This window comes from Erithacus rubecula (assembly GCF_903797595.1).
Source record: "Erithacus rubecula genome assembly, chromosome: 10".
Lineage (NCBI taxonomy): Eukaryota > Metazoa > Chordata > Aves > Passeriformes > Muscicapidae > Erithacus > Erithacus rubecula.
The window spans coordinates 9,248,021-9,271,325 of NC_136662.1; the positions used below are offsets into that span (position 1 = coordinate 9,248,021).

At 35.2% G+C, this 23,305-nt stretch overlaps 1 protein-coding gene across 1 annotated transcript in view; it reads right to left on the bottom strand.

Annotated features, from left to right (window-relative positions):
- The window catches only part of LOC306805840 (uncharacterized protein), a 50,220-nt gene that overhangs the window by 19,439 nt on the left and 7,476 nt on the right, over window positions 1-23,305 (bottom strand). The window contains exons 6-43 of the mRNA XM_079314052.1: window positions 23,252-23,278; window positions 22,854-22,889; window positions 22,033-22,077; window positions 21,254-21,295; window positions 21,054-21,095; window positions 20,509-20,547; window positions 19,660-19,695; window positions 18,981-19,019; window positions 18,337-18,354; window positions 17,761-17,796; window positions 16,687-16,728; window positions 15,730-15,759; window positions 15,441-15,476; window positions 14,713-14,748; window positions 14,350-14,391; window positions 14,019-14,048; window positions 12,634-12,669; window positions 12,265-12,312; window positions 11,934-11,963; window positions 11,623-11,664; window positions 10,455-10,487; window positions 8,912-8,950; window positions 8,757-8,792; window positions 8,543-8,578; window positions 8,383-8,418; window positions 8,007-8,054; window positions 7,385-7,414; window positions 6,123-6,158; window positions 5,442-5,483; window positions 5,173-5,214; window positions 4,249-4,287; window positions 3,684-3,725; window positions 1,276-1,317; window positions 1,128-1,166; window positions 697-738; window positions 557-595; window positions 174-215; window positions 33-71 (exon numbers count right to left, since the gene is read on the bottom strand). Coding sequence (XP_079170178.1) covers window positions 33-71; window positions 174-215; window positions 557-595; window positions 697-738; window positions 1,128-1,166; window positions 1,276-1,317; window positions 3,684-3,725; window positions 4,249-4,287; window positions 5,173-5,214; window positions 5,442-5,483; window positions 6,123-6,158; window positions 7,385-7,414; window positions 8,007-8,054; window positions 8,383-8,418; window positions 8,543-8,578; window positions 8,757-8,792; window positions 8,912-8,950; window positions 10,455-10,487; window positions 11,623-11,664; window positions 11,934-11,963; window positions 12,265-12,312; window positions 12,634-12,669; window positions 14,019-14,048; window positions 14,350-14,391; window positions 14,713-14,748; window positions 15,441-15,476; window positions 15,730-15,759; window positions 16,687-16,728; window positions 17,761-17,796; window positions 18,337-18,354; window positions 18,981-19,019; window positions 19,660-19,695; window positions 20,509-20,547; window positions 21,054-21,095; window positions 21,254-21,295; window positions 22,033-22,077; window positions 22,854-22,889; window positions 23,252-23,278 — 1,434 coding nt within the window. The remainder of the gene's footprint in view (window positions 1-32; window positions 72-173; window positions 216-556; window positions 596-696; window positions 739-1,127; window positions 1,167-1,275; window positions 1,318-3,683; window positions 3,726-4,248; window positions 4,288-5,172; window positions 5,215-5,441; window positions 5,484-6,122; window positions 6,159-7,384; window positions 7,415-8,006; window positions 8,055-8,382; window positions 8,419-8,542; window positions 8,579-8,756; window positions 8,793-8,911; window positions 8,951-10,454; window positions 10,488-11,622; window positions 11,665-11,933; window positions 11,964-12,264; window positions 12,313-12,633; window positions 12,670-14,018; window positions 14,049-14,349; window positions 14,392-14,712; window positions 14,749-15,440; window positions 15,477-15,729; window positions 15,760-16,686; window positions 16,729-17,760; window positions 17,797-18,336; window positions 18,355-18,980; window positions 19,020-19,659; window positions 19,696-20,508; window positions 20,548-21,053; window positions 21,096-21,253; window positions 21,296-22,032; window positions 22,078-22,853; window positions 22,890-23,251; window positions 23,279-23,305) is intronic.

Here is a 23,305-nt window from a genome sequence, read left to right on the forward strand (position 1 = left end):
TATTATCCTGTTGAGGGAGGAAGAACTACTACCTGTCCATAGGATCCTCCAGGATAAAAGAAATGCCCTCCCTGTGCAGAAGACAGAATGGGTTACTGGTTCATATCTGGCTACTACTTCAGGGAAGTTTTTAGATGGAGATTCTGAATAGGGCATTTTATCTGAATGTTTACCTGGCTACCAGAATATGTGCTGTGTGAAGAGCCTGGGGCTCCCTGAAATGAAAACACAGACTAGCTATTTTCTTGCAAACAGGACAGCATAAACACTAATGTATCTGAATTTCACTCTGGGCCAGTACTGTTACAAAAGAAGGGTCTTCTTATCACTAATTTTTTAGTTAAATCAAAGATAATTTCTTGGAAATTATAAGTAAAATTTGGGCTTTTTCTCTGACACATTTAATATTGTAAAGTACAAAGAGATGATACAAATATTAGGTGTTATGATAGACTAAACTCTTGGGTGTTATATTTCACTCCTGCCACTACATGGGGAGTATAGGAATTAATGTTAAAAAAGTCTGTTATCTCTATAAACAAGAAAAGACACCTACCGGTCCATAGGATCCACCAGGATAGTAGGAAGGCCCTCCCTGCAGATAAAACATAGAAATTTACTGTTTTGTACTTGAATACTCTCTCAAAGAATACTTTAGGGCTGCTCCTGTGCAGGCACAGTGACCAGGATATTTACCTGGTTACCAGAGTAAGAGCTGTGGGAAGAACTTGGGCCACCCTGAAAGAAAAACACAGACCAGTTATTTTCTTGCAGATGAGAGTTGGAATATCTGCACACCTGGTTCTCACTTTGCCCTTTCTCCCACTTTTGAGCTAATTTTTGTGAGCCTATGTAAAACTCAAGGCCATTGTTGCTAAAGTGGAAGAAATATTCTGACAGCAGTTTTCTTAACCTCCTGAACTTGAATTCTGCAGAGATCATTCTATACTGTTCTCTGTTGAGCTTCACACCATCAGATTACATAATGGTTAATTTAAATTTTCTGCTCTGAGGGACAACAGTCAGGTCTCAAATTTTAATATGTTATAGTACCTACAATACTGGGAGTAAAAGAATCCGGAGGATGGGAGTCTGTATTATCCTTTTGAAGGAGGAAGAACTACTACCTGTCCATAGGATCCTCCAGGATAGAAGTAATGCCCTCCCTGTGCAGAAGACAGAATGGGTTACTGGTTGATATCTGATATCTGATATCTACTTCAGGGAAGTTTTTAGATGGAGATTCTGAATAGGGCATTTTATCTGAATGTTTACCTGGTTACCAGAATATGTGCTGTATGAAGAGCCTGGGGCTCCCTGAAATGAAAACACAGACTAGCTATTTTCTTGCAATCAGGCATGAATTTCTATGTTTTAAATAAATCTTTACAGCAACCATTAAAAGAGAATTCTGGTTCGTACTTGTTTTAGAGATAAGGAAGTCTGTAGCAGGTTCTGTTATTTCCTGTTCAGGTTAAATTATCTGAGAGTAGTAGTAATATTTAGTTTTACTCATTGTAATCACAGAATTCTATGTGATACCTTGTAGACTCTATGTTTCATTGATGATCATGACCTTGATGGTCTTTAAAAAAACTGCCAGACTACTGGCAGTTTTTAAAGTGCAGAGAGTATTTAGGAGAGCATATTTTTCAGCGCACCACTTAAAGGAGATGACTATTTACAAGTTCCTGACATTATAACTGTCACTTCTCCCGAATACACAAATCAGGGGAAGTATTGTTCTATGGTTAGACTGCTTCCTCTGAGACTCTTTGTAGAATAAGATCTTGTCTTTAAATGAAACTCAGAGAAAAAGCAGAATAGTTTAAGTGTGAGGAATTTGGGGATTCACATAAGTAAACCCATTTTTTCCTTTGAAACAAGATGGTTTAAATATGTTTAGCTCCAACCCTTAATTTATAATGTTCTCCAGGTTTGATGAGACTTTTGTGTAACTCATATTTTTTAAATCTAAAAGAAAGCCTTTTGCAAGAATTTTCTGCTCTTTTGAAGGACCTTTAAGGAATCACAGAATAAACTGAATAAACTGAATTGGAAGGGATCCAGAAGGATTATCAGGTCAAACTCCTCATCCTGCACAGGACCAGCTCCAAGAGTCACATCACATCCCTTTGGGCATTGTCCAAACACTTCTTGAACTCTGCCAGGCTTGGTGCTGTGACCATTTGCCTAGGAAATAGACAACTCTCTCTTTAATGAGAGATCTATGAATAGTAGTTTATTTGTACATATACATCTATCTGTACCTTGCTTTTTTTATTATTATTATAATGTAACATATCATGGCCAATCTGTTTACATGCTACTGTAAGCACTGTAGCTGCCATGTGTAAAGGGCTCTGGACAGAAAATAAAGATAAGACCATGAAAGGAAAGATCAAGTCTACTGCTGCATAATTAATAATTAATTAATTTGATCAGCTGATAAAAATGCAAATTGGAAGATCTCTTGTGTATCAAAGTTGACACATTTGCACTGAGAACTGGTTTTCTAATGTGTGCAATTTTGATGTCTTATTTTCTTTATGTCAAAAAATGTTGTTGATAGCAACTAAATACTCTCTCTCCTCAACCAAGCTGTGCTAGATTTCTGTTAAGAACTTTTTTTGCAACAATTAAAGCATGCAAAGAAAAATGTTTATTAGAATGAAAAAAACTTGCATAAAAATCTCCACCTTTTTTCTCACAAATGAATTTTTTCTACAATCATGTAACATATAAAAAGGTTTTTCCTCAATGAAGTTTCAGTATTATTTATTTTAATATACTAGTTTATATTTCAAAGCATGTAGGCCATGGTTACTACTTAGCTTCAATTAGATGAAAGAGGAGGTATTGTACCTGACCAAAATTGCTGTTGCTATATTTTAAGTTAGGTTCAGAAAGCAGTAATTTCTTTATACAATTAGTTTGTTTGAATAGCATCAAGGTTTTTACAGAAAGAATTATTTACAAAATGCTTCTTGTTGAAATTGAAAACTAAAAAAATACTGCACCATTCATATGGGTTTATGTGAACACAACTGCAATAAAAGATTCAGAAATATGTTTCCTGGTGGAAGACAGGTTACTTTAAAATCCAAGGTGACTTTAAAAGCCAGAAGTTTGGTACAGCTAGTCTGTAACGCCCACATATTCACACTCCTGGGCCTTTTTCCTGGCCCAGAGGCATTGCCTAAGAGAAAAGTTTGTCCAGTGCAACTGACATTGAAATTTTAGTGATTCTCTTTAGGAGAAAGAACATTTTAAGAGTTGATTTAAGAGATTATATTTTGAAATATTTATCAAATTTTGATATCATTAGTTACAGTATTTTATTGCAGCAGTGAGAAAGACAAGGAAACTAAGCTGGATGAAATTAAGTACTGCGATTACTACAAGGTCTATTGACTGGTTTTTGAAAACAATGAATAATTGGCACATAATAGTCAAGTGACAGAGCATGTGGATCACCAAGGACAGTTACAGACAATTAGAGGCCAAATGGTAATTATGCAGTTAAGTGGAACTCATTCTTTCATTTAATTGTATATAGTTCTACCCATACTAAGGAAATCACCACTAATGTTTAGTGTTAACCAAATGTCCGTATTTATGAGGTGATTAAATCAAAATACTCCATTACATAGAAGGAAGTATGAACTTAGAAAAATAATTACCTGTCTGTGACCACTGCTTCCATCAGGACAAATGCAACCACCCTACAGATATTTTTAAAAAATTAACAACTATTACTTTGTGAAAATTTAAAATAAAATCATGTTTCAGATGCAAAACTGTTTAGGGGAAGAAAATCTGTGGGACTATAGAGAAGGTGTGATCTTTGCTGTACCTAGAATGAGGGGACAGCACAGATGTGTACAGTTAACTTTTGCTTTGGAATTCAGACTGATCATGCAGCTCTCAGTGTGATGTCTCAATGACATGCCTCAGCAAGAGAGAATTATGAGGGTAGTCAGGACTACCCCATTGTGCCATCACCAGTAAAACACGATTGAAACATTACATATTGTTATATTGAAAACAGTGCTAAAAAGTGATTTCAGAGGGCCATTTCTGATAAATTTGATATGAATAGGGTCACTTCATTATTTTAAAAAATTAGTGGATAACATCACCATTCTTCCATGTAAAACTACTTTAACTCTGATTTCTGAATGCAATTAGTTTAATTACTAGGAAGCTATCTGAACAAGACTAGCTAAAAATAAAGAAAATCCTGACCTGATTACTTGATCCACTGGTTGCAATAAATGATCCACCCTGTGAAGAAAACAATTATATTTTATTAAAGCCTTCTTTTAGAATCTAAAGTATAAAACTATGTAGTGAGAGAAACTATTACAAACGCTACTAATTCCCTGCACCAATGAACATATAACGTGTTGAATTATTGTGAAAACATAAGTATGAAACCTAATTAAGTGACTTGGTAGAATTCACAGGAAATGGGCATTAGGGAAACTAATTAAGAAAACTGTTATCTTCCAGAGCTCAGAGATCTGTTTGCAATATTGAATTAAACTTCGAACTCTCTTGAGACAGAGGAGTCTGCTACTGTTGAACCTACATAGTGCTGGGTGTAGCTTGATTTCAGACCCCTGGGAAGCTGATAGGTACCAATCCAAGATATTAAGAAAAACAAAACAAGGTGCCATTCTGGATCAGTTAAATTTCACATAATTCTCTAATAAAAACACTGCTGCAGCTGTACATAATCCTACAGAATATGAAAGTTGCACCTACTTTCGTAACGGTAGCATGCAATCCCTAAAATGCACCTTCTTACCAAATGCAAAATGAAACAATTATATATTTGGACATTGCAATCAAGAGTGCAAGAATGTTTCTAAAATAAGAATCTGAAGCTATATAATTTGTGTTTTTCAAATGAATTTTACAAAATGTTATATAAAGAAACACCTGCAATTCCTACCTGCTTAGTGGGGTGAAGGAACAGAAGAAGCTATATTCTGAGCCCAATATCACTATTTACAGGTGTGCAAAATTATAATATTATAGGGAAAATGGTGTCAAATCAAAATAGCATCCTTCAGCACAGAAAAGTTACTGGAACCTAACTTTCAAAATTAAATACAATTTAGCAGAAAGCTCCTTGATATCATGCAGTTGACAGTACAATATTACCTGTGTGTCAGAATGGCTGCTATTTGAAGGAGAAGATGCATTCTGTGAAGAAACAAAAAATGACACATATCTGTAAAAGTAATAAAATAAAATATGTAGTTCTATTAGGAAAGAATTCCAATAGAAAGAATGAAAAAAATGCCTAATCCTAAAGAGAAATAGTTCTTTTTTGTGGACACTAGATCTTTCTGTTTTGTAGGTAATACACAAGGAGCTATAAGCTTACTGCTACCAGCAGTAGTTCAGAAAAAGGGAAAGGAATGGTTTACCTGTACATCATAGGCTCTTCTGCTTAAAACATGTGATGTGTCCTATTAAAAAAACCAAAACACTTACAGTTATGACATGAAAATTATATGATCAGTGATCTTTTTCTTTCCATATTATTTGTTTATTTGAGCTCCAGACTCATTATTGTGTACATTGAGAAGGAATGCATTATTATAAAATAAAAGACTATTTGCACATAATTTTCATAGGCTACTACTGAGTCTGACTTGCAACTATGCAAGACAGATATCACTGTCTCCTACACAACCATTGAGCTAGGAAACATTATTATTCCTTACTTATTATGCTATCTTTCTTCAGCTAAAGTGTTAGCTGTCCTTTGTATGATACTCATTTAATTTTAGCTGTAGCTTGGACCAATTCCATATGTGTTTAATGAAGAACAGGAATTTGAGGTGCCCTATACTTCAAATCATGATTTTGATGTTTTGTTGTTTTTTGGGTTTTTTTCTTTTTCCATATATATACTTTCTTTAAAGAGATTCGTCCCAAGAGCAAATACCCAAGTAATTCTATTTTACTTTTTCTTTATGTAGCAGGATGTTAACTGCTACAAACATGATTAGGGACAATTTAGGTATAATTAAAAGAGATTAGGTATAGTTAGGACTAAAATGCTACAAGCAGGCAAAAAGTAGAAGAAAAAAAGTGTTACTTACTCGGACAACAACTTTCTTCTTTGCACAACCAGAACGCTGCAAAGGAGCCACAAGCCTGTTAGTACTTTATAGTTGTAGTTGTCAACATGAAATACTTTAGCCAAAAACTAGTACTTGTCACGGTCATGTTTGGAAAAGGAAAATGTCCAGAGATCTCATTTTATTTGTAGGAAGAGTTTCAAAAAGCATATTCTTTGTCTGTTTTCAGTTTATCTCTTTCAACAGAAGTTCCTGCTTAAAGGATTCTCCCTCAGCTGAACCACTGTGGTTTAGTGTACAATCTGAATAAGGATCCTTTCTCTACCTACTTTTTTTTTGGTTTTTGTTTTTTTTTTTTTTTTTTTTTTAAATTTAGCATTTCCCATCCTTTTTCTTCAGGAAGTTTAGAAGCAAACTCTTTTACGACACAGTCCAGCCACACGGACTGGATAGAGATTACCAAGGGAATACTAACATCTTTTGTGACTAAAGGAGGAAGTGAGTATGCTCCTAAACAGGGCTTCCTGATGAAGGATTTTATTTTTCAGAACATTTTGAATTGAAACTAGTGCAATGCATTCAAGATAAACACAAGCCAAAACAAACAATGTTTACAGAGGCCTCTCTGCTTTCTAGAATACATTTGATACAGTACTTAAGTACTACAGAAGAAAACTAAGGAAAACAATGAAGAAGAATAGTGAATGGCTGAAACTGGAAATGCAAGTAGCTGATGACAGAAGCATACTCTAGATGGCAGTAAAACAAAAGGAGGCTCTGACAGATGGAAGAATCTTTTCTATGAACAGAAACAAGTAGAGAAAATACACAACAGTGTATTTGCTTGGTCTCAATCTATTCATGTTAATCACAATTTCTGCTTGTAGGACAGATGGAAAGTCTTGACAGAGGGAGTAACACTGTGTCATACCAGGCATAAATGTTACTTTACAATAACAACAACAGTAGTAAATGAAATTAAATCTGAATGAGTGAGAAAAGAGATGGCTACGTGCCCCATGTATACAGGTGATTAATTCCCAAATTATCCAGTCAAAGTGGATATATTATAAAGAAAATATATTAGTATATATTCTTAGAAATATTGTGCCATTTGAAGTAATTGTGCAGCAGCCTTGAGTGCAGAGAAATAATTAACTTTTTGAAGGGCATTATAAAGCAATCATATGCTAAAAGTCCACAGGTCTAATGTAAAAGGGTTCAGTTACTAACAGTCATTAATCATTAGCATTTGAACACTACAGAACAAACAAAGTACTTACCTGGCTATTGGCATTGTAGGTACTGTCATTCTGGAATAGAATACATTATTTCCATTTTAAAAGAATTATTTAAATAAAGTAAGCTTAAAGAAAACTAGTTGTTTCTGATACTGCCTACAGACATAACAAAAATCACTTATTGCTCCCATTCACCACATCTTTGTCTAAAATAGTTTGAATTTCTACCATTCCAGTCTGAAAAACATTGCAATAGCAACCTTAGATTGGTACAAATGTAACGTGAAAAGCAGTGGAATATCTGACATTTCTTGCATTCCTTGTATGTACCTGAAGATTTTCTTGCAGGTTTTTTTAATTAATGTAAAATGTACCCTTAAATTTTGAGGAAAATATCTGTTACTGCAAAGCCATTGAAATCGTCATTTTTACTCACATTTCATTTCATCAAGTTGAATGCATTTAAAAGCACTAACTGTTTCTTTAAACATATATATGACAATTTTCAGCAAGAGAAGAGGCAGTTGCTGAAACAGCCATTAATGTGAAAACTCAGCACTCTTTCTGGATCATTCTGCTCCAAAGACTGCAACTAGCAGAGCCATATTTTCTCATCCACGTGAAAAATGTTGTGATGAAAATATTTCAGAGAAAGCATACTCACATCATCACAAGCGTTGGGATTATTATCATATGAAGAATCTTGTGACTCCTGGAAAGACATGAGATACCAGTTATTTTCTCACAACAATGAATTGCTAAAAGTACACTTTTATGTTTATTCTATGAGACAGAAGAGATATTTGTGTGAAGAAGCTGAGTTAAATTAAATTAGGATCTTTATAAGACAAAAAGGAGCCAAGTCCATAGCTGCAATAGTGGCTGACATGGAATGTTCCAATCTTCAGAAAAAAAAAATCTAACAAAACAAACCCAAACCATGAAGAGCACAGACACAATTATGTTTTATTAGATCTTTGAGAAAGTTGATGCAGGGAGTACAAATAATATGTAACTAGGAGAAAGAAAGAACTACTTACCTGATTATCATAATAGGTGTCTGATGATGATCCACCCTTTAAAACAAATAAAATACCCAATCAAAATCAGAGAAAGTTCGAATATAGAAAATCTGATTTTGAGCAGAGGCTAAAGTTTATATGAAGTGATGTATAAGCAGTGAAATAAAGTATTACTTACTTGGCCACCACCATAGTTTTGTGAGTAGGATCCATCCTATAAAACAAACAAATATAAAATCTACTTCACAAGAAACTGTGATTTGGTTCAAGACTCTAAAGCTGGAATAAGCAATTGCCTAGAATTCCTTTGAACAAATACAATTTTCAAGATATTTGGACAAATTATAAACATTATACAGATTCTTAACAGGAGAGAATTAAGGTCTACCTACCTGATTGTCACCATAATTTTGGGAGGATCCACTCTGCTAAGAAACAACAACAACAAAATAATTTGAATTTACATTATCATATTGCAAATTAGATATTTTTCGGTCATCATGGAAGTTAAAACCATCATAAAACCTCAGTGAGAGGCAATACTTACTTGGCTGCCACCATAGTTTTGTGAGGAGTATGAACCACCCTGTGAAAACAAAACAGCAACAGTCATAATGCTGGAGAGCTGAATTTTATCTGAGTGCAGCTATCCTAGGTTGCTGAGTCGTATGGAAATTCTAAGCAACTTCCACTTTTATGCAAGTGGAATTTCAGGGCTGATGAAAAGTATGTCTGCAGAGAATGAGTTACAGTCTGGACATGGAGAGACTCTGCAAGAGTTTATATCCCCATGAGCATGAAAACTGTACTGTGGATTAGAATTGCTTTAAAAAATTTTACCAATGGATAATAAAGATCTACCTACCTGACCACCCTGTGATCCACCCTGTAAATCAGACAAAATGCTTTAGACACTGTTTGGCCATGGAATATTTTTGATGAAAGCTATGATAGTTGCATATCAAGAGTAAGAAGCAGAGGCAGATATGCAATATGAATATAATTTCTAATGTAATGAGCACAGATTGCCAGGAGTGCAATGGTAAACACTAGATGAGACATAAACCAAGGAACCTCAGAGATTTAATTAATGTCTAGTGAGCAGATGAGTTCCAATCTGAACACTTTCTAGATAATGTATAATTTTTTCTTCATTTATACAAATGGAATTAATTTAAAGTCTCCTGGAAGGATTATTATACAGGAAGCTGTGACCTGTGAGATACAGTGGTCTTGAGGAAAAGGTGTTAAATAAAACAATCAGTATGTTTCAGTGTGCTCTCATTAGAAGAGGAATGTAACTACTTCCAGTGAAACCAGAAGAGGCATTTGTAGAAGTGTCAAAAGTGCACAATAAGAATAGTGAAATACTGAACTATTGAAGTGAGTGGGATATTTGCCATTCACTAAAATGAAACTGAGGCTTCGTTCAAAACAGTCAAAGAAAAATGAAATAAAAAGTATTATCTTTCAATGTTCTAGAAGATTTTAGAGCAAAATTTAAGAATTTTCTTTAGTCTTAAAAAGAAATAAGTCCTCTTTAAAAAAAAAAGCTGTTATAAAATGTATACCTACCACATATGTAATTCTATCAAGTTACCATAATATATTACATACAATGCATTGTATATACTGTACCACATTATAATAATACATAGTAGCAACATCTATGTTGTTTGCATATTTATAAATATAGTATATATTTATATTTCTAAAACACAGTATTTGTTGAAGCAAGCTATCCAATTTTTCTGTTTCTTGTGAAAACTCAGTAAGAACCAAAAGAAGTATAGTGAATAAAAAAGAAATCATCTGTTGCCGTGTTTCATTTTTCTTAATTTTTAACATCATAAAGATAACTTCTTTAAACACAGCTGATATTGTTTTAGGATAATGGTTTGTAGAGCTCCAACACTTGACCTTGTAACAAATATACATGTAGCTATCTATATTTCACTGCACAAAGTTTTTTCAGGGACTTCAATAAGAATACATGGATCTGTGCAATATGAATCTGAATTTGGGACTAATTGTGTTAATGGCAAAAGTAATTTTGGATGCATCTTAATAAGAGAAGAAAGCCCATTTACCTGGTGACAGGGATTGCTGTCATAGGAGGTACCCTGTCAAAAACCAACCAAACAAAAAGGTAAATGCCATTTATCTTGCAAAGTAATTAGTTTCCTTAAAATTTCCGATGTGAGAATTAATGTAACAAAATTCAGTCTATACATTACAGAGGGTGAGTTTAATTTTGCTTAACCTTTTAAGTGTGTGGCTTTACCCTCTCTCACTCTCATGCCCCCATACAAACATCAAGACACTTGCACATAGATGATCAAAGGCATACTTGTGGGCCACATGGAAAGAGGTAGGTTGGCAATTGATGCCTCTCTGTATCATCCCTATTCCTCTTGGCTGGTGATGAACTGTTGGTGGGGTTTTTTTGGAAGTAACTGCTATTGTTGGGTGACCATCTATCTAAATGTGGCCATCAATCTCTTGCTAGATTCACCACCATGGATTTTTGGCAAGGCTTCTCCTCAGACCCCTTCATTCCCCTGTTTTGGGTATATTTTGTGATAACAGGATGAGGAACAGTACACCCAAAGAGTTCTATCCTTGTTACCACCCTCCCATTATTACAGCACAAGTCTTATCTTGATAAATGAACCTGTGACACAGCTTAGTGGAAATAACACATTCCTCAGTGCTTATCACTTTCACTGCTGGTACTGTGTCCTTGTACTGCTCCTTATGATGGTTCTGGCCACTTTGCTCAATATATTTGTTTAAACATAGGTTTATTACTGGCCTCATCCATGATCCTTTCCCCTGGGATCTCATCATCAAACACATTGTTTTACACCATTGTAGACATACACAAATTGAAATGGAAGCAGGTTGTAAACTACTAATTTAATTCTTGCTCCATTTGAGCCACTGTCTATTACTGTTTGCTATAGAAAATAAATGGAGCAACATCCAAAAATTCGCAAACAAAACCTTTATATACTTAATGAGCAGGCAGATTAATCATTTGTCTTCTCTGTGTAACTCCGAATGGGAGCAGCCACTTAATATTGGTTACAATGGCCAAAAATGTCAGCCATTCTTGACCTCTGTGATAGATAAGTTCATGTAACAATGAAAACAATTTATTTCAAACTAAAAACATAATAAAAATTAATTAAAACATGCTAGTATTTCAAAGAAAGCTGGGTTCATTTTTCATATAGTTTGGAGAAAAAGTCTTACTTGTCCACAGCCACTGCTACCAAAATAAGCAGCAGATCCACCCTGCTGGGGAAGAGAAAAAACCAGGTCATGATCAAAATATTGCCCTTCTCCATTTCAGACACAGACAGAAATTTTCAATGGCTTTAGCTCACAGGCTAAAGGTTCCTCTCAAAAATGTTTTTGCCCCTCATGGTATTTCAGTGGTGCAAACTAAATCAAGAACCAAATCAGAAAAACCAAGAAGAAAAAGAACCACCCATGCCTCAAAGCCCATTTACAGGACAGGCTTCTACAGAAAAGCCCAACACATTTCAGCAACAAAGTCTCACCTGGCCATAGGACTGGCTGCCTTGGGAACCCTTCAAATAAAGAGAAGATAATTACCACCTTGACAAGGAGGCTTCTTCATAGAGCATGATATTTATGGAAATAACAGCTGCATGTGGGATTCCCTAAAAGGCTCTTCCTGTGCCAGAGGACACAGAACAGAGTGCTAACAGCTGTGCATCTGTGCAGCACATTGTCTTACTCTCAGCAGAAGGCACAACCCAAATCGAGGCACAGACTGCCAAGGGAAACATCACTCTCAAAAGTCTGCCAGTCATGCCAGTCACAGAGAGATGAGTGAAGAACTTTCTAGAGAGCAGCCAGTTTGCTTACCTGGCCATAGGAGCTGCTGCTGCTGCTGCCTGAGTAACTTGGTCCACCCTGTGACAAGGACACCATTTGGTTACTTCCCTTTCAGTAAGGGATCCAGCCTGCGTTAGCAACAGCAAGCAACTACACCCTAAAGCCATGCAGGGCCATATGCAGAGCCAGCCATCTCCTGACTCTCTCAGGGATGCTGAGTGTGATGATTCCACACACTGGGATTCCAGATCAATAAGCAGTACATGCATAAATGTGGAGTGAGAATGGACACTTTCAGAGAAAATGTCCTTGAAAGTTCAAATTCTGAGGGACTGCCAGGTGCCTTTACAGTGCCATTTCTGACATGCTCTATTCTGACTGTCATTGACTAATGCTTACCTGGCCATAGGAGCTGCCACCTTGAGGCTGGTACCCCTGTATGAAATGAATGATTGATTCATAGTTACTGTATTTGTGAAGCAGATGCCTCTCTAATGTCTAGTTTTGGGGTAAGAAAACATAATAAGAGAATGTACAGACTCTACTGCTTAATTAGACTTATTTGATCTTTCTTATTCGAGAGAAATAGGTGGTCATGCTGTGTATATTTGTATTTTCCATTGGCCTTAGTTGCATAATTCCCTTCCTCTGAGGGAAAATCGGGGTGAAAATAATTTTAAAAATTAAGACAGAATCTTGGATAAAATACAGCTTCATAAAATGGAAACAAAACTATGCAATTCAAAGTAGTTGGTCAAATAAATTAGCCAAGAATGACTGTATTTAAAAAAAAAAATAAAAATTTCTCAGTAATATTAAGTTACTGTGGTTCTAATTTGCTGCTGTAATCTGCCTCTAATATAATCTCAAAAAAGTGCAGTTGTTTCATGTACATGTAGACCAAAGTCACAGCTGCCTGAGAGCATTATGAAGAAAGGGATTACAGAAAAGTATTTGAAGTTTGCTGTCTATTTTTGCTATCTGACATAAACATCCTAGCAAAACTCATAGATATCTTAGGGCTGCTTTAATATAGGTATAAACTGTGAAGGGAGGTAGACATCCATAGGTTGAAGGCTCCAAGATAAATTCTTAATTCAGCTGAGAATCTGACCCAAGGTTCTTTAATTTCTCAACTTCTCTGCTGACAGCAAAGGAGGCAGCAAAGAACTGACTATGAATTTGTATTATACCATCAACTGGAATGAGAAAAACATCAAACAGACTGTTTCTACCATAAATTTATGAAGATCCACATGGGTGGAAAAGATAAAATATCAGCAGAAGTCTATGATTCCTGTACATATCTATGAAAAACACAATGGTCATGTTCACAACAAAACATATTAAATTGATTCAGAGATACAATGGTTAGGAATTCAACATGAATTGAAGAAAGAATATTTTAAAATTTGTTAACTTTTCAGGGTAATGGCACTCCACTTTCTCAAATGTTTTATTCCAACTAACATTTACCTGTCCATAGGAGATGCCACCTTGAGGCTGGGAGCCCTGTAAGAAGGGCACAGAGTAATTTGGAAGCAGCTGCATAAGTGTAGTGCCAGCCCAGACAAAATAGAATCACAGAATATGAGAGAAAAACCCATTTCCATTAGAGGTTCCTCTCTACTATGGTTTTTTTCCCCTCATGGTATTTCAGTGGTAAACTAGATAAAAACCACTCAGAAAAACCAAGAAGGAAAAGAACCACCCATGCCCCAAGGCCCATTTACAGGACAGGCTTCTACAGAAAAGCCCAACACATTTCAGCAACAAAGTCTCACCTGGCCATAGGACTGGCTGCCTTGGGAACCCTTCAAATAAAGAGAAGATAATTACCACCTTGACAAGGAGGCTTCTTCATAGAGCATGATATTTATGGAAATAACAGCTGCATGTGGGATTCCCTAAAAGGCTCTTCCTGTGCCAGAGGACACAGAACAGAGTGCTAACAGCTGTGCATCTGTGCAGCACATTGTCTTACTCTCAGCAGAAGGCACAACCCAAATCGAGGCACAGACTGCCAAGGGAAACATCACTCTCAAAAGTCTGCCAGTCATGCCAGTCACAGAGAGATGAGTGAAGAACTTTCTAGAGAGCAGCCAGTTTGCTTACCTGGCCATAGGAGCTGCTGCTGCCTGAGTAACTTGGTCCACCCTGTGACAAGGACACCATTTGGTTACTTCCCTTTCAGTAAGGGATCCAGCCTGCATTAGCAACAGCAAGCAACTACACCCTAAAGCCATGCAGAGCCATATGCAGAGCCAGCCATCTCCTGACTCTCTCAGGGATGCTGAGTGTGATGATTCCACACACTGGGATTCCAGATCAATAAGCAGTACATGCATAAATGTGGAGTGAGAATGGACACTTTCAGAGAAAATGTCCTTGAAAGTTCAAATTCTGAGGGACTGCCAGGTGCCTTTACAGTGCCATTTCTGACATGCTCTATTCTGACTGTCATTGACTAATGCTTACCTGGCCATAGGAGCTGCCACCTTGAGGCTGGTACCCCTGTATGAAATGAATGATTGATTCATAGTTACTGTATTTGTGAAGCAGATGCCTCTCTAATGTCTAGTTTTGGGGTAAGAAAACATAATAAGAGAATGTACAGACTCTACTGCTTAATTAGATTTATTTGATCTTTCTTATTCAAGAGAAATAGGTGGTCATGCTGTGTTTATTGAATGGTAATCATAGAGCAGTTTTGCATCTGTCTCAGACAGTTCTCCAATCTTAGGAGAGTTTTCCAGGAAGAGACACAAGATTTTCATATTACGTTTCTTTTTCCTTCTTTTTTTCAGACACTGGTCTCAGATAGCTAATGCTGAATACCAGGCGAATATTGATTTTATATATTTATATTTTCCATTGGCCTCAGTTGCATAATTCCCTTCTTCTGAGGGAAAATCAGGGGGAAAATAATTTTTAAAAATTAAGACATTTAATCTTTATTTTATCTTGGATAAAATACAGCTTCATAAAATGGAAACAAAACAATGCAATTCAAAGTAGTGGGTCAAGTAAATTAGCTGAGAATGAGTGTACTTTTAAAAATAATTCCAGATCAATAAGTAGCACGTGCATAATTGTTGAGTGAGAATAAACACTTTCTGAGAAAGTGTTCTTGAGGGACTGCCATGTGCCTTTGTCATGCCATTTCTGGATTGCTCTATTCTGACTGGTCATTGACTGATGCTTACCTGTCCATAGGAACTGCCACCTTGAGGTCTGTACACCTGTAAGGAAGGTAAGATTATATTTATAAACAAAGCTGATTGTCTCAGTATAGTAGCAACAGAAAGGTCCATTTCTTCTTAATGTCCCTCTGTACCATGTTCTTTTTCCCTTCGTGGTATTTTAGTGGTACAAACCAAAATCAAGGATCCCTCAGAAACATCAAAATGGTAAAAAAATTTCCCATGCCCTAAAGACCATTTACAAGACAGTGTCCTATAGAAAAGCTTAATACACTTCAGCAAAAAGTCTCACCTGACCATAGGACTGGCTGCCTTGGGAACCCTTCAAATAAAGAGAAGATAATTACCACCTTGACAAGGAGGCTTCTTTATAGAGCATGATATCTATAGAAATACAGCTGCATGAGGATTTCTCAAAAAGCACAAAGGAGACAGAGCAGTATGCTAAGAGCCCTGCAATAGATTGTCTTATTCTCATCAGAAGCCATGACTGCCAGCCTTGTGCATACTGAGTATTTATGATGTTCAGTAGTGATCAGCTCTGTGGCCCTAAAATCCATACTTACCTTTTGAAACAGTTTTCTGGTTGCATTTAGTGCTGTAGAGATTATTGACACACTTTTGCATCCCTCCTACTCCTAGCCCTCAAGAGGAGGAAGACCTAAAGAGCCTTCATACTTTAGTTCATACAATTAATATTTTCAAGTTTTAGTTTGCACTAATTTATGATGCTACTGTGTATTTTCTAAAATTCCCTTGCTTTTTTTTTTTTTTTTTTCCCACACAAGTAGCTTTATCTTCATGGCTTTAAGCAATGCTGGAAGACATTTAACACACAGTTCCACAATTATAATTTGTCATCATTCTTGATATGGCTCAGCAACTACCCTTTACACCTTTTGGAATTTGAGGTCTAATATGCATGGGCTATGAATCTATCAGTATGGTGCTGATGGTGATGAGCCTAGAATTGCTTCCCCTCAGGGCCATGACCTTTGTGCTGTGAGTGGAATACACTCATTTCATGTCAACCCATCACACATGGAAATGAATTTGTGAGCATCATGAACAAAATCATTTAAACAGCAATATCAGGTGGTATTTTTATGAACAAAGCCCATGGAAATAGAAATACCTGCACCTGCAAAAGCCATTTTTAAATGCAGAAAATAATTTGGTCCTAAATTGTGCTTGTCCTGTTTTAGTGAAGTCTATAGGAATATTTATAATATTTTTTAAGTTTACTTACCTGGATATAAGTATTGCTGCTGGTTTGCTGTTTTTGTCCAGTCTACACAGGAACAAAAAAAAAGGTTATTTATTTTTAAGAGGAATTGCTTATGCACTAAGCCATTTCAAGAAGCAACTCTGTCCTTCTATCTACTAGACAGTTTAAAACCCACAGAGTTCATTACAACTTTTCTTACTTTATGCCATCTCTATACATCTTTGTGTCATATTGTGGTATTTGAAGTGAGTTAAAATAATTCTGCCTTTAAAATTACCTCACAAATTGCCTTAAACTCATATCCATTTATATTCACATTATGACTGATTTTTTCATTAATAAGCACAACAAACTTTTAATAAAGGCTTGGCCAAAACAAAAATTCAAAAATCCACAGTTACAATTTAATGTAAGGAAAAGACACTAAAAAAAAAAAAAAAAAAAAAAAAGATTACCACAAAATACATGGATTATGAGAGGAATAAAATATTTTTTATATTTACACATTGAGAACAGAAAAATATCTGATTGATATTCATAGTACTTTATAAGCATGCTCTTAATGAGATTAGATTGCAAGCAATTTTCCAAGTGCCTGGTTATCAAGAAGCAACGTTACAAATACTGCAGTTCACCAAAGCACTAATGGCAGGATTTAAAAAATGTAGTTTTGAACTGGGTGTTTCCATTAAAAAATGGACTGTTTAAATGAAAATGAAACTGTGCAGGTTGCAATTTATATTTGATGCTGAGTAACAGTCAAGATTTAGTTGTAGAATTCCAAACTTCCTCCTGAGCAGACCAAGACAGTAAAATTTTGGCAGTTTTGAGAGCACGATGAAATTAGCATACAGAAGTTTTCAAAATTTTTTAAGTGCAGAAAACAGCTGCAATACTCTTTATCCAGCAATCAGATAAGATATCCCCTTTGCTGTAGTCACAGAAATGCCCTACTCTGCCACTGTAGTTTGTGGACATCTAAGACATCTCTAAGTTCTCCACACTTATTTATTCCCTAAGAGAGGAATTATTACTCAGTTTACTAAGACAAATTTTCATTTAAAATTCAAGTATAATTGATAAGAAGATGCCTACCTGTACTATGATCCTTGTAGCAGAGCTTCCCAAACTCTAAAAAAAAAATAAATCCAGAAACAAAGAAATGTGAAACATTTAACTGATTTGTTTAATGCAATGCACTTAAACAAAAAATACCAAGTTGAGCTATTTTATTTCAGAGAATGAAGGGAAAGATCATATGTGTGATGTACTGTGTATCAGTTCTTAACACCCAGCATTAATCTAGTTTATTATCAGTTCTGAAGGTCTGGGGAGGCAGACTGACCCTACTAAGGAATCTTCTACTGTTACATCTTCTGTGGAGAGTAGCAGAGCATAGGTTATATGCACCACCTTTCTGCACTATCAATCTGCTTGGCTTTTCCAAACGTGGGGAGGGAAACTGAGACACCATCACCTCTCCAGCCTGTCTCACTGTCACCTGCACTGCACATACATCAACACACACAAATCCACTGCCTCGTCCAGGCATTTTTTTGCTGAATTCTGGGACAGATGTAAAAGAGTAGCACACACCATCCTGAGATAACTGGTTTGATCCCATAAGAACTATAATGACACTATAGGAATCACAAGAAAAAGTTTGCCTACCTGAGGGAAGGTGTGACGCTGCAAAGAAACAGAAAAAATTTTCATTATTTTGCCCAAATAGAATATTGCAGTAGAGAAAGAGAAAAAGAGCCCTTATATTTCAGATGCAATACATAGAGGAATGTGAAAGAATGATACAGAAAGGATGGCATAGAATAAATGTATCTTATAATTTATTCAAATTAGAACAACTTGCTCTATTAGAAATTAAACATACATAAAATATTACACTATAAAATCTCACTTCAAGCACCTGAAGGCTAAGCTTAATTTTAGTTCCAAGGAAGCAATGTGGAAGTGTAATAATTGAAAAATGAGAATGGAAGTGAACTTACAGAAGAAAATTGCAATAGAAACAGAAAATCAAAACTATTCAGGAACACAAAAACTGCATGCATGGAGAGACCTGGTGTCTGCAGATAATCCATTGTCTCTGCAAGTTTTAACTTCAATCACAGGACAATGAGGTTTGTACCTATCTCATAACACCTTCCCTGAAGATAACTACACACAGGGTAAATCCTGCCTGCCAAAAAATTATCTCCTGGAATATTTCAGAAAAATTAAAAATGTAGATATCTGAAAGTTTTTTGGGTCAAAATTATTTGTAGAGAAAATGTGTACCATAGAGAAAAACAGCTTACCACAGGTGGAAAAGGTTCACTGTTGGCAACGACCACTACCTATGAAGAAACCAGAAGGAGCTGTTTACTTGCCATAGAGACTATTTAAATTATTAAATATGTCAGAAAAATGAAGAATAGTAAAATTTGTAAATTTACAAACTCTGATAATAATGCTATGGAAGATCTCTTCTATAAAATAACATTCTTATTAAAAAGTTCATGCATATTACCAAGAAAAGAGTGATATATATTTATAAATAGTTTACACAAGAGTATAAGCAGATAAAATATTTGCTCCAAACCAAATAATGACTCATCTGTAGAAGCAGGAGCAGAATTTCATGTCTTGTACCATATCTACTGGTCTGTACTGTGTGCCCTTTTTGATTCTCAGCTTTCCACCCCAAACTAAAACATCAATTTATTTTGTCTTTATTCAGTATTATGATAAAAATAAAAAAGACCTGATACTGAGTTCATTTTAAAAAAAACCCCAAAATAAGCCAAGTGCAATAATTGTATCTTTTGCTGTGTTAATGTTTTCACATTAGAAGCTCTCCTTGCCTCTAAGAACCAAACCAAATCAAATCATATGAATCAGTCTGGATTAAAACCTTTAAAAATCTTGACTGAAATAACAGGAGTCATGCTAGGTTATAACTGTAAAAATTTTTTCCCTTTGAAGAGGAGTGCTTACCTTCTTACTGGAATCTGAACTGCTTGATGGGACAGACTGTAAAGAATACAGAATTCGTTTGTTGCTTAAGTAAATGTATGACAAATTAACTACAGTGCTATTCTCCACAAGAATATTATACTAACATGACAATCCTGAAGTACCAAACAAGAGTCCAAAGAAAATGAATGTATTGGCAATTAATAAATGAACAATTGCAATAAAGTTAATTCTTTTCTAAAAGCCAAATTATTTTGCTAGTTTTACAGAGGACTGTATAAAATCTGCAAATGTTTCATCTAACATCAAATTGGAAGTTTGTTTGCAGTAAAAATAATCTATTGGTTGGGGAAAAAAACAAGCCCTTCTTCCTTAATAAAAAAACCTTATCTAAACTACAGAATCATCTCCTCATAACTAGAAAAGCTACCATTGCAATAGAAACTGGAAAAAATGGCATATGTCATAACAAAGTAAAGTATTTAAATGAAGCATAAAAGAATGAGCAGTGATGTTTTGCATTTCATCCATCAATAAGGAAAAACTGCATAAGCAAAAGCCACAAAAATACTTTCAATTCTTAGAAAGCACTGACTTTTGGAAAAGCATTATAAAGTAACTGGTGTCCATTTATAGAGTAAATATAATTGATTTTTGGTCCAAAATAGATGTAGGAATATAGCAACAAACACCAAATATGTAATTCATCTGATGAAGTTTTTTCCATATAGGTCATAACCAAATCCTTTGAAGAGAGTTTGCCTTCATCCCCTTCCACAAATGTAATTATTGTGTGGTAAATTTGAGCATAACTGCTCAAGGTTTTTGAACACCTTAGGAAGCTAAAAACATGTTGGAAAACACAGTTACCTGGCCGTAAGTAAGACCACTACTGGATAAGGATGCGCTCTGAAATAAAATATAAATCAGGTCTTTATTTAGACAATAATTGGTTAATTATTAACCTGTTTTCAAGTGAAAATGAAATAAAGGAGATGGCCAATAAAAATTTCTTTACTAATTAAAGAATTAATATGCAAAGATTGTAAAAAAATCCTAATAATATTTTACAATATGCAATATACAAAGACAATAATTTTATCTGATAAAAAGCATTATGCAGTAAGAATTCTGAAATTTTAGTAGGGTAACAAGAGTTTCTAATAGGTGATATTATGTATCACCTATGTGTACTTATACACCTTAAAACATAAATTATTAGGCTTTGAGGAACTGCCAATGTTGCACCTTTTAATTTTGGGTTTTAATCTCAGCATAACGTATCAATCTAACACTATTTTCCTGAATATATTTAGGAAGACCTCAACAGCTCTACAGAATCAATGGCAATTTGCAATAAGGAGATGAGTTAAGAAGCATAGTAGGAGACATAAAAACATCTATAACCAGCTTACATCTCTGCAGGCATGGGAGCCATATGCACCAGCAGCACCTCCCTAAGACAAAAAAGAAACCAGTTATTTCTCATCAGTATTTCCTAGTTGGAGCAAAGGCTCCCACATGAACATTCATTAAATAATGCCATTGAAAGCTAGGAGTTACTATGAGTGTAGTTATGCTGGGGACAAAAAGAAAATATAAAAATAGTGCTTACAGGGCCACATCCACTCTTGCTTATTGTGTAGACAACTCCACCCTGAAATAAAGAGAGAAGTCAACTATTTCCACATAAAAACCCAAATGGGGCAGACTGAAAAAAATACAAGGAAGAGAAACAGTTTTTAGCATATATACCAAAATAATTTATGTTTCTCTTTATCTGGTACTTCCATTACAAGCAGTAAAGATTGAAGAAATGGAAAATTACCAGATAATTCACTGATAAATATAGCAAGTAACTATAGTTAGTTACTAGTAAGTACTAAGAAATATATCCTTGAGAAGCTCAGTTAAAGAAAGAGAGATACCTGAAGGTATCTGGAGAGATACCAGAAGGTATCTAAGAGATAAGGAGAGAGTGGGTGTATTAATGTTAGTGGAGATAATCAACTTAAAACCAAATATACACTGATGTGGTTAATGAAGTGAAAGTGGTGACAATGCAGACATACACACCCCAGCAGTTTTAAAAGGTTAACCAGATAATGATATCCCCAAATTTTCAACTGCAAATATAGTCTGGGGTTAAAAGCAAAACAGACATTAAACTGGAGGAAGCTATTGAGTTTAACAAGGTGGAGGTAGTTGAATTTAGTCCAGGTACTAGGCTGGATTGCTGTTTGCTGGATGAATAACTCTGCTATTCTGGGTTAACTAGCAGAGAAGATATTTCAGTACAGTATTAAATCACCTCACTACTCTAAAGTTACAGAATTTTAGTCATTCAAGGTTACTGAAGGAATATATACAAATGCTGGAATTTAGGACTCATACCTGATTGCTTGAATAGCTGTTCTGAGAGGAACTGGAAGGTCCAACCTGTAGAAAAACCAAACTGGTATTTATTATCTCGTTGAAAAATTATTTTTATATAAGTGATTTTCAGGAAAGGAAGTTCTACTTGGTGGGAAAAGGGAGAGCCCACAGAGTTTTTTTCTATGACGTCATTTCACCAACTGATACTATTAAAATTATTTCAGAGATCTTTCAAGACAATAAAAACTGCCAATCCAGCTGTTATAAATAACAATTCTGCTTCCTGCATCCTTTTTTATCTGACCTCATGCACTTCATGTCCATCATTAAGGAATTCTACACCATCACAAACATTAAAAAGAAGAGGAAAGCTTTTTACTGATATGACTATATAATCATTAGGATATTTGCTGCAAAAAAGCAAAGAAGGGAAAGAGGCTTCTTCACTGAGCTGCCAGGAATAGTTTTCAAAGCAAAAAAATCAAATAACTGTATTTCATATCTAGATCGTGATTTGCAAAAGGCAAGGTTTCAGAGCTGTTGAAATAAGTGATCTTGAACAACAAGAAAACACGAAGAATAAAGAGTGAAAAAAGACAAAAGAAAACTTCTATTATATAGCTACTTCAGATTAGCTAGAGAGAATCTTCAGCAGGAAATGGTAACAAGGCTGACAACCCTTTAGACAGTTCTGGATTTTTAATCAACAAAGATAAACTGACAATAAGAAAATCAAACTGAGTAAGAAGGGGGATAAAGAAATGTCTAGAAGCAACTAACTAGGCCTTGAGATCTTGGGCAGTTAGCAGCATGTCAGTCTTAGGAAAAAGAATATTTACCATGATGCATCGGCCTGTTGTGTATGTCCCTCCACGCTGCAAGAGAATACAATAATTCCAGTTACTGTTTATTGACTGGTGTAAAAATATCACATTACTTTAAACAGGAAATCAACTGAGCTCACATTGACAGTCTGACAAAGAAATCAAGTTTCATTGCTGACAGTATATTATATATTTTAACAATATCATCTGAGAACTCATGTTAACTAATTTAAAATAAAAATACCTTCAAAACTGAATACAAAATTGAAAGCATAAATGATATCTTGCTAGGAAAGTAATTTGAATGGTGCAATAAAAACTTCATGCTACAAGCATGAAACAAGTGGACCAGTAGAAGAAGTCTAAAACTGACATAACTGAAAATTGAGAAATTGAAGAAATATTGTTCTTACCTTGTTACATTCTAATTCTATCATAAACTGTGGGAAAAATAAAAGAGAAAGCAT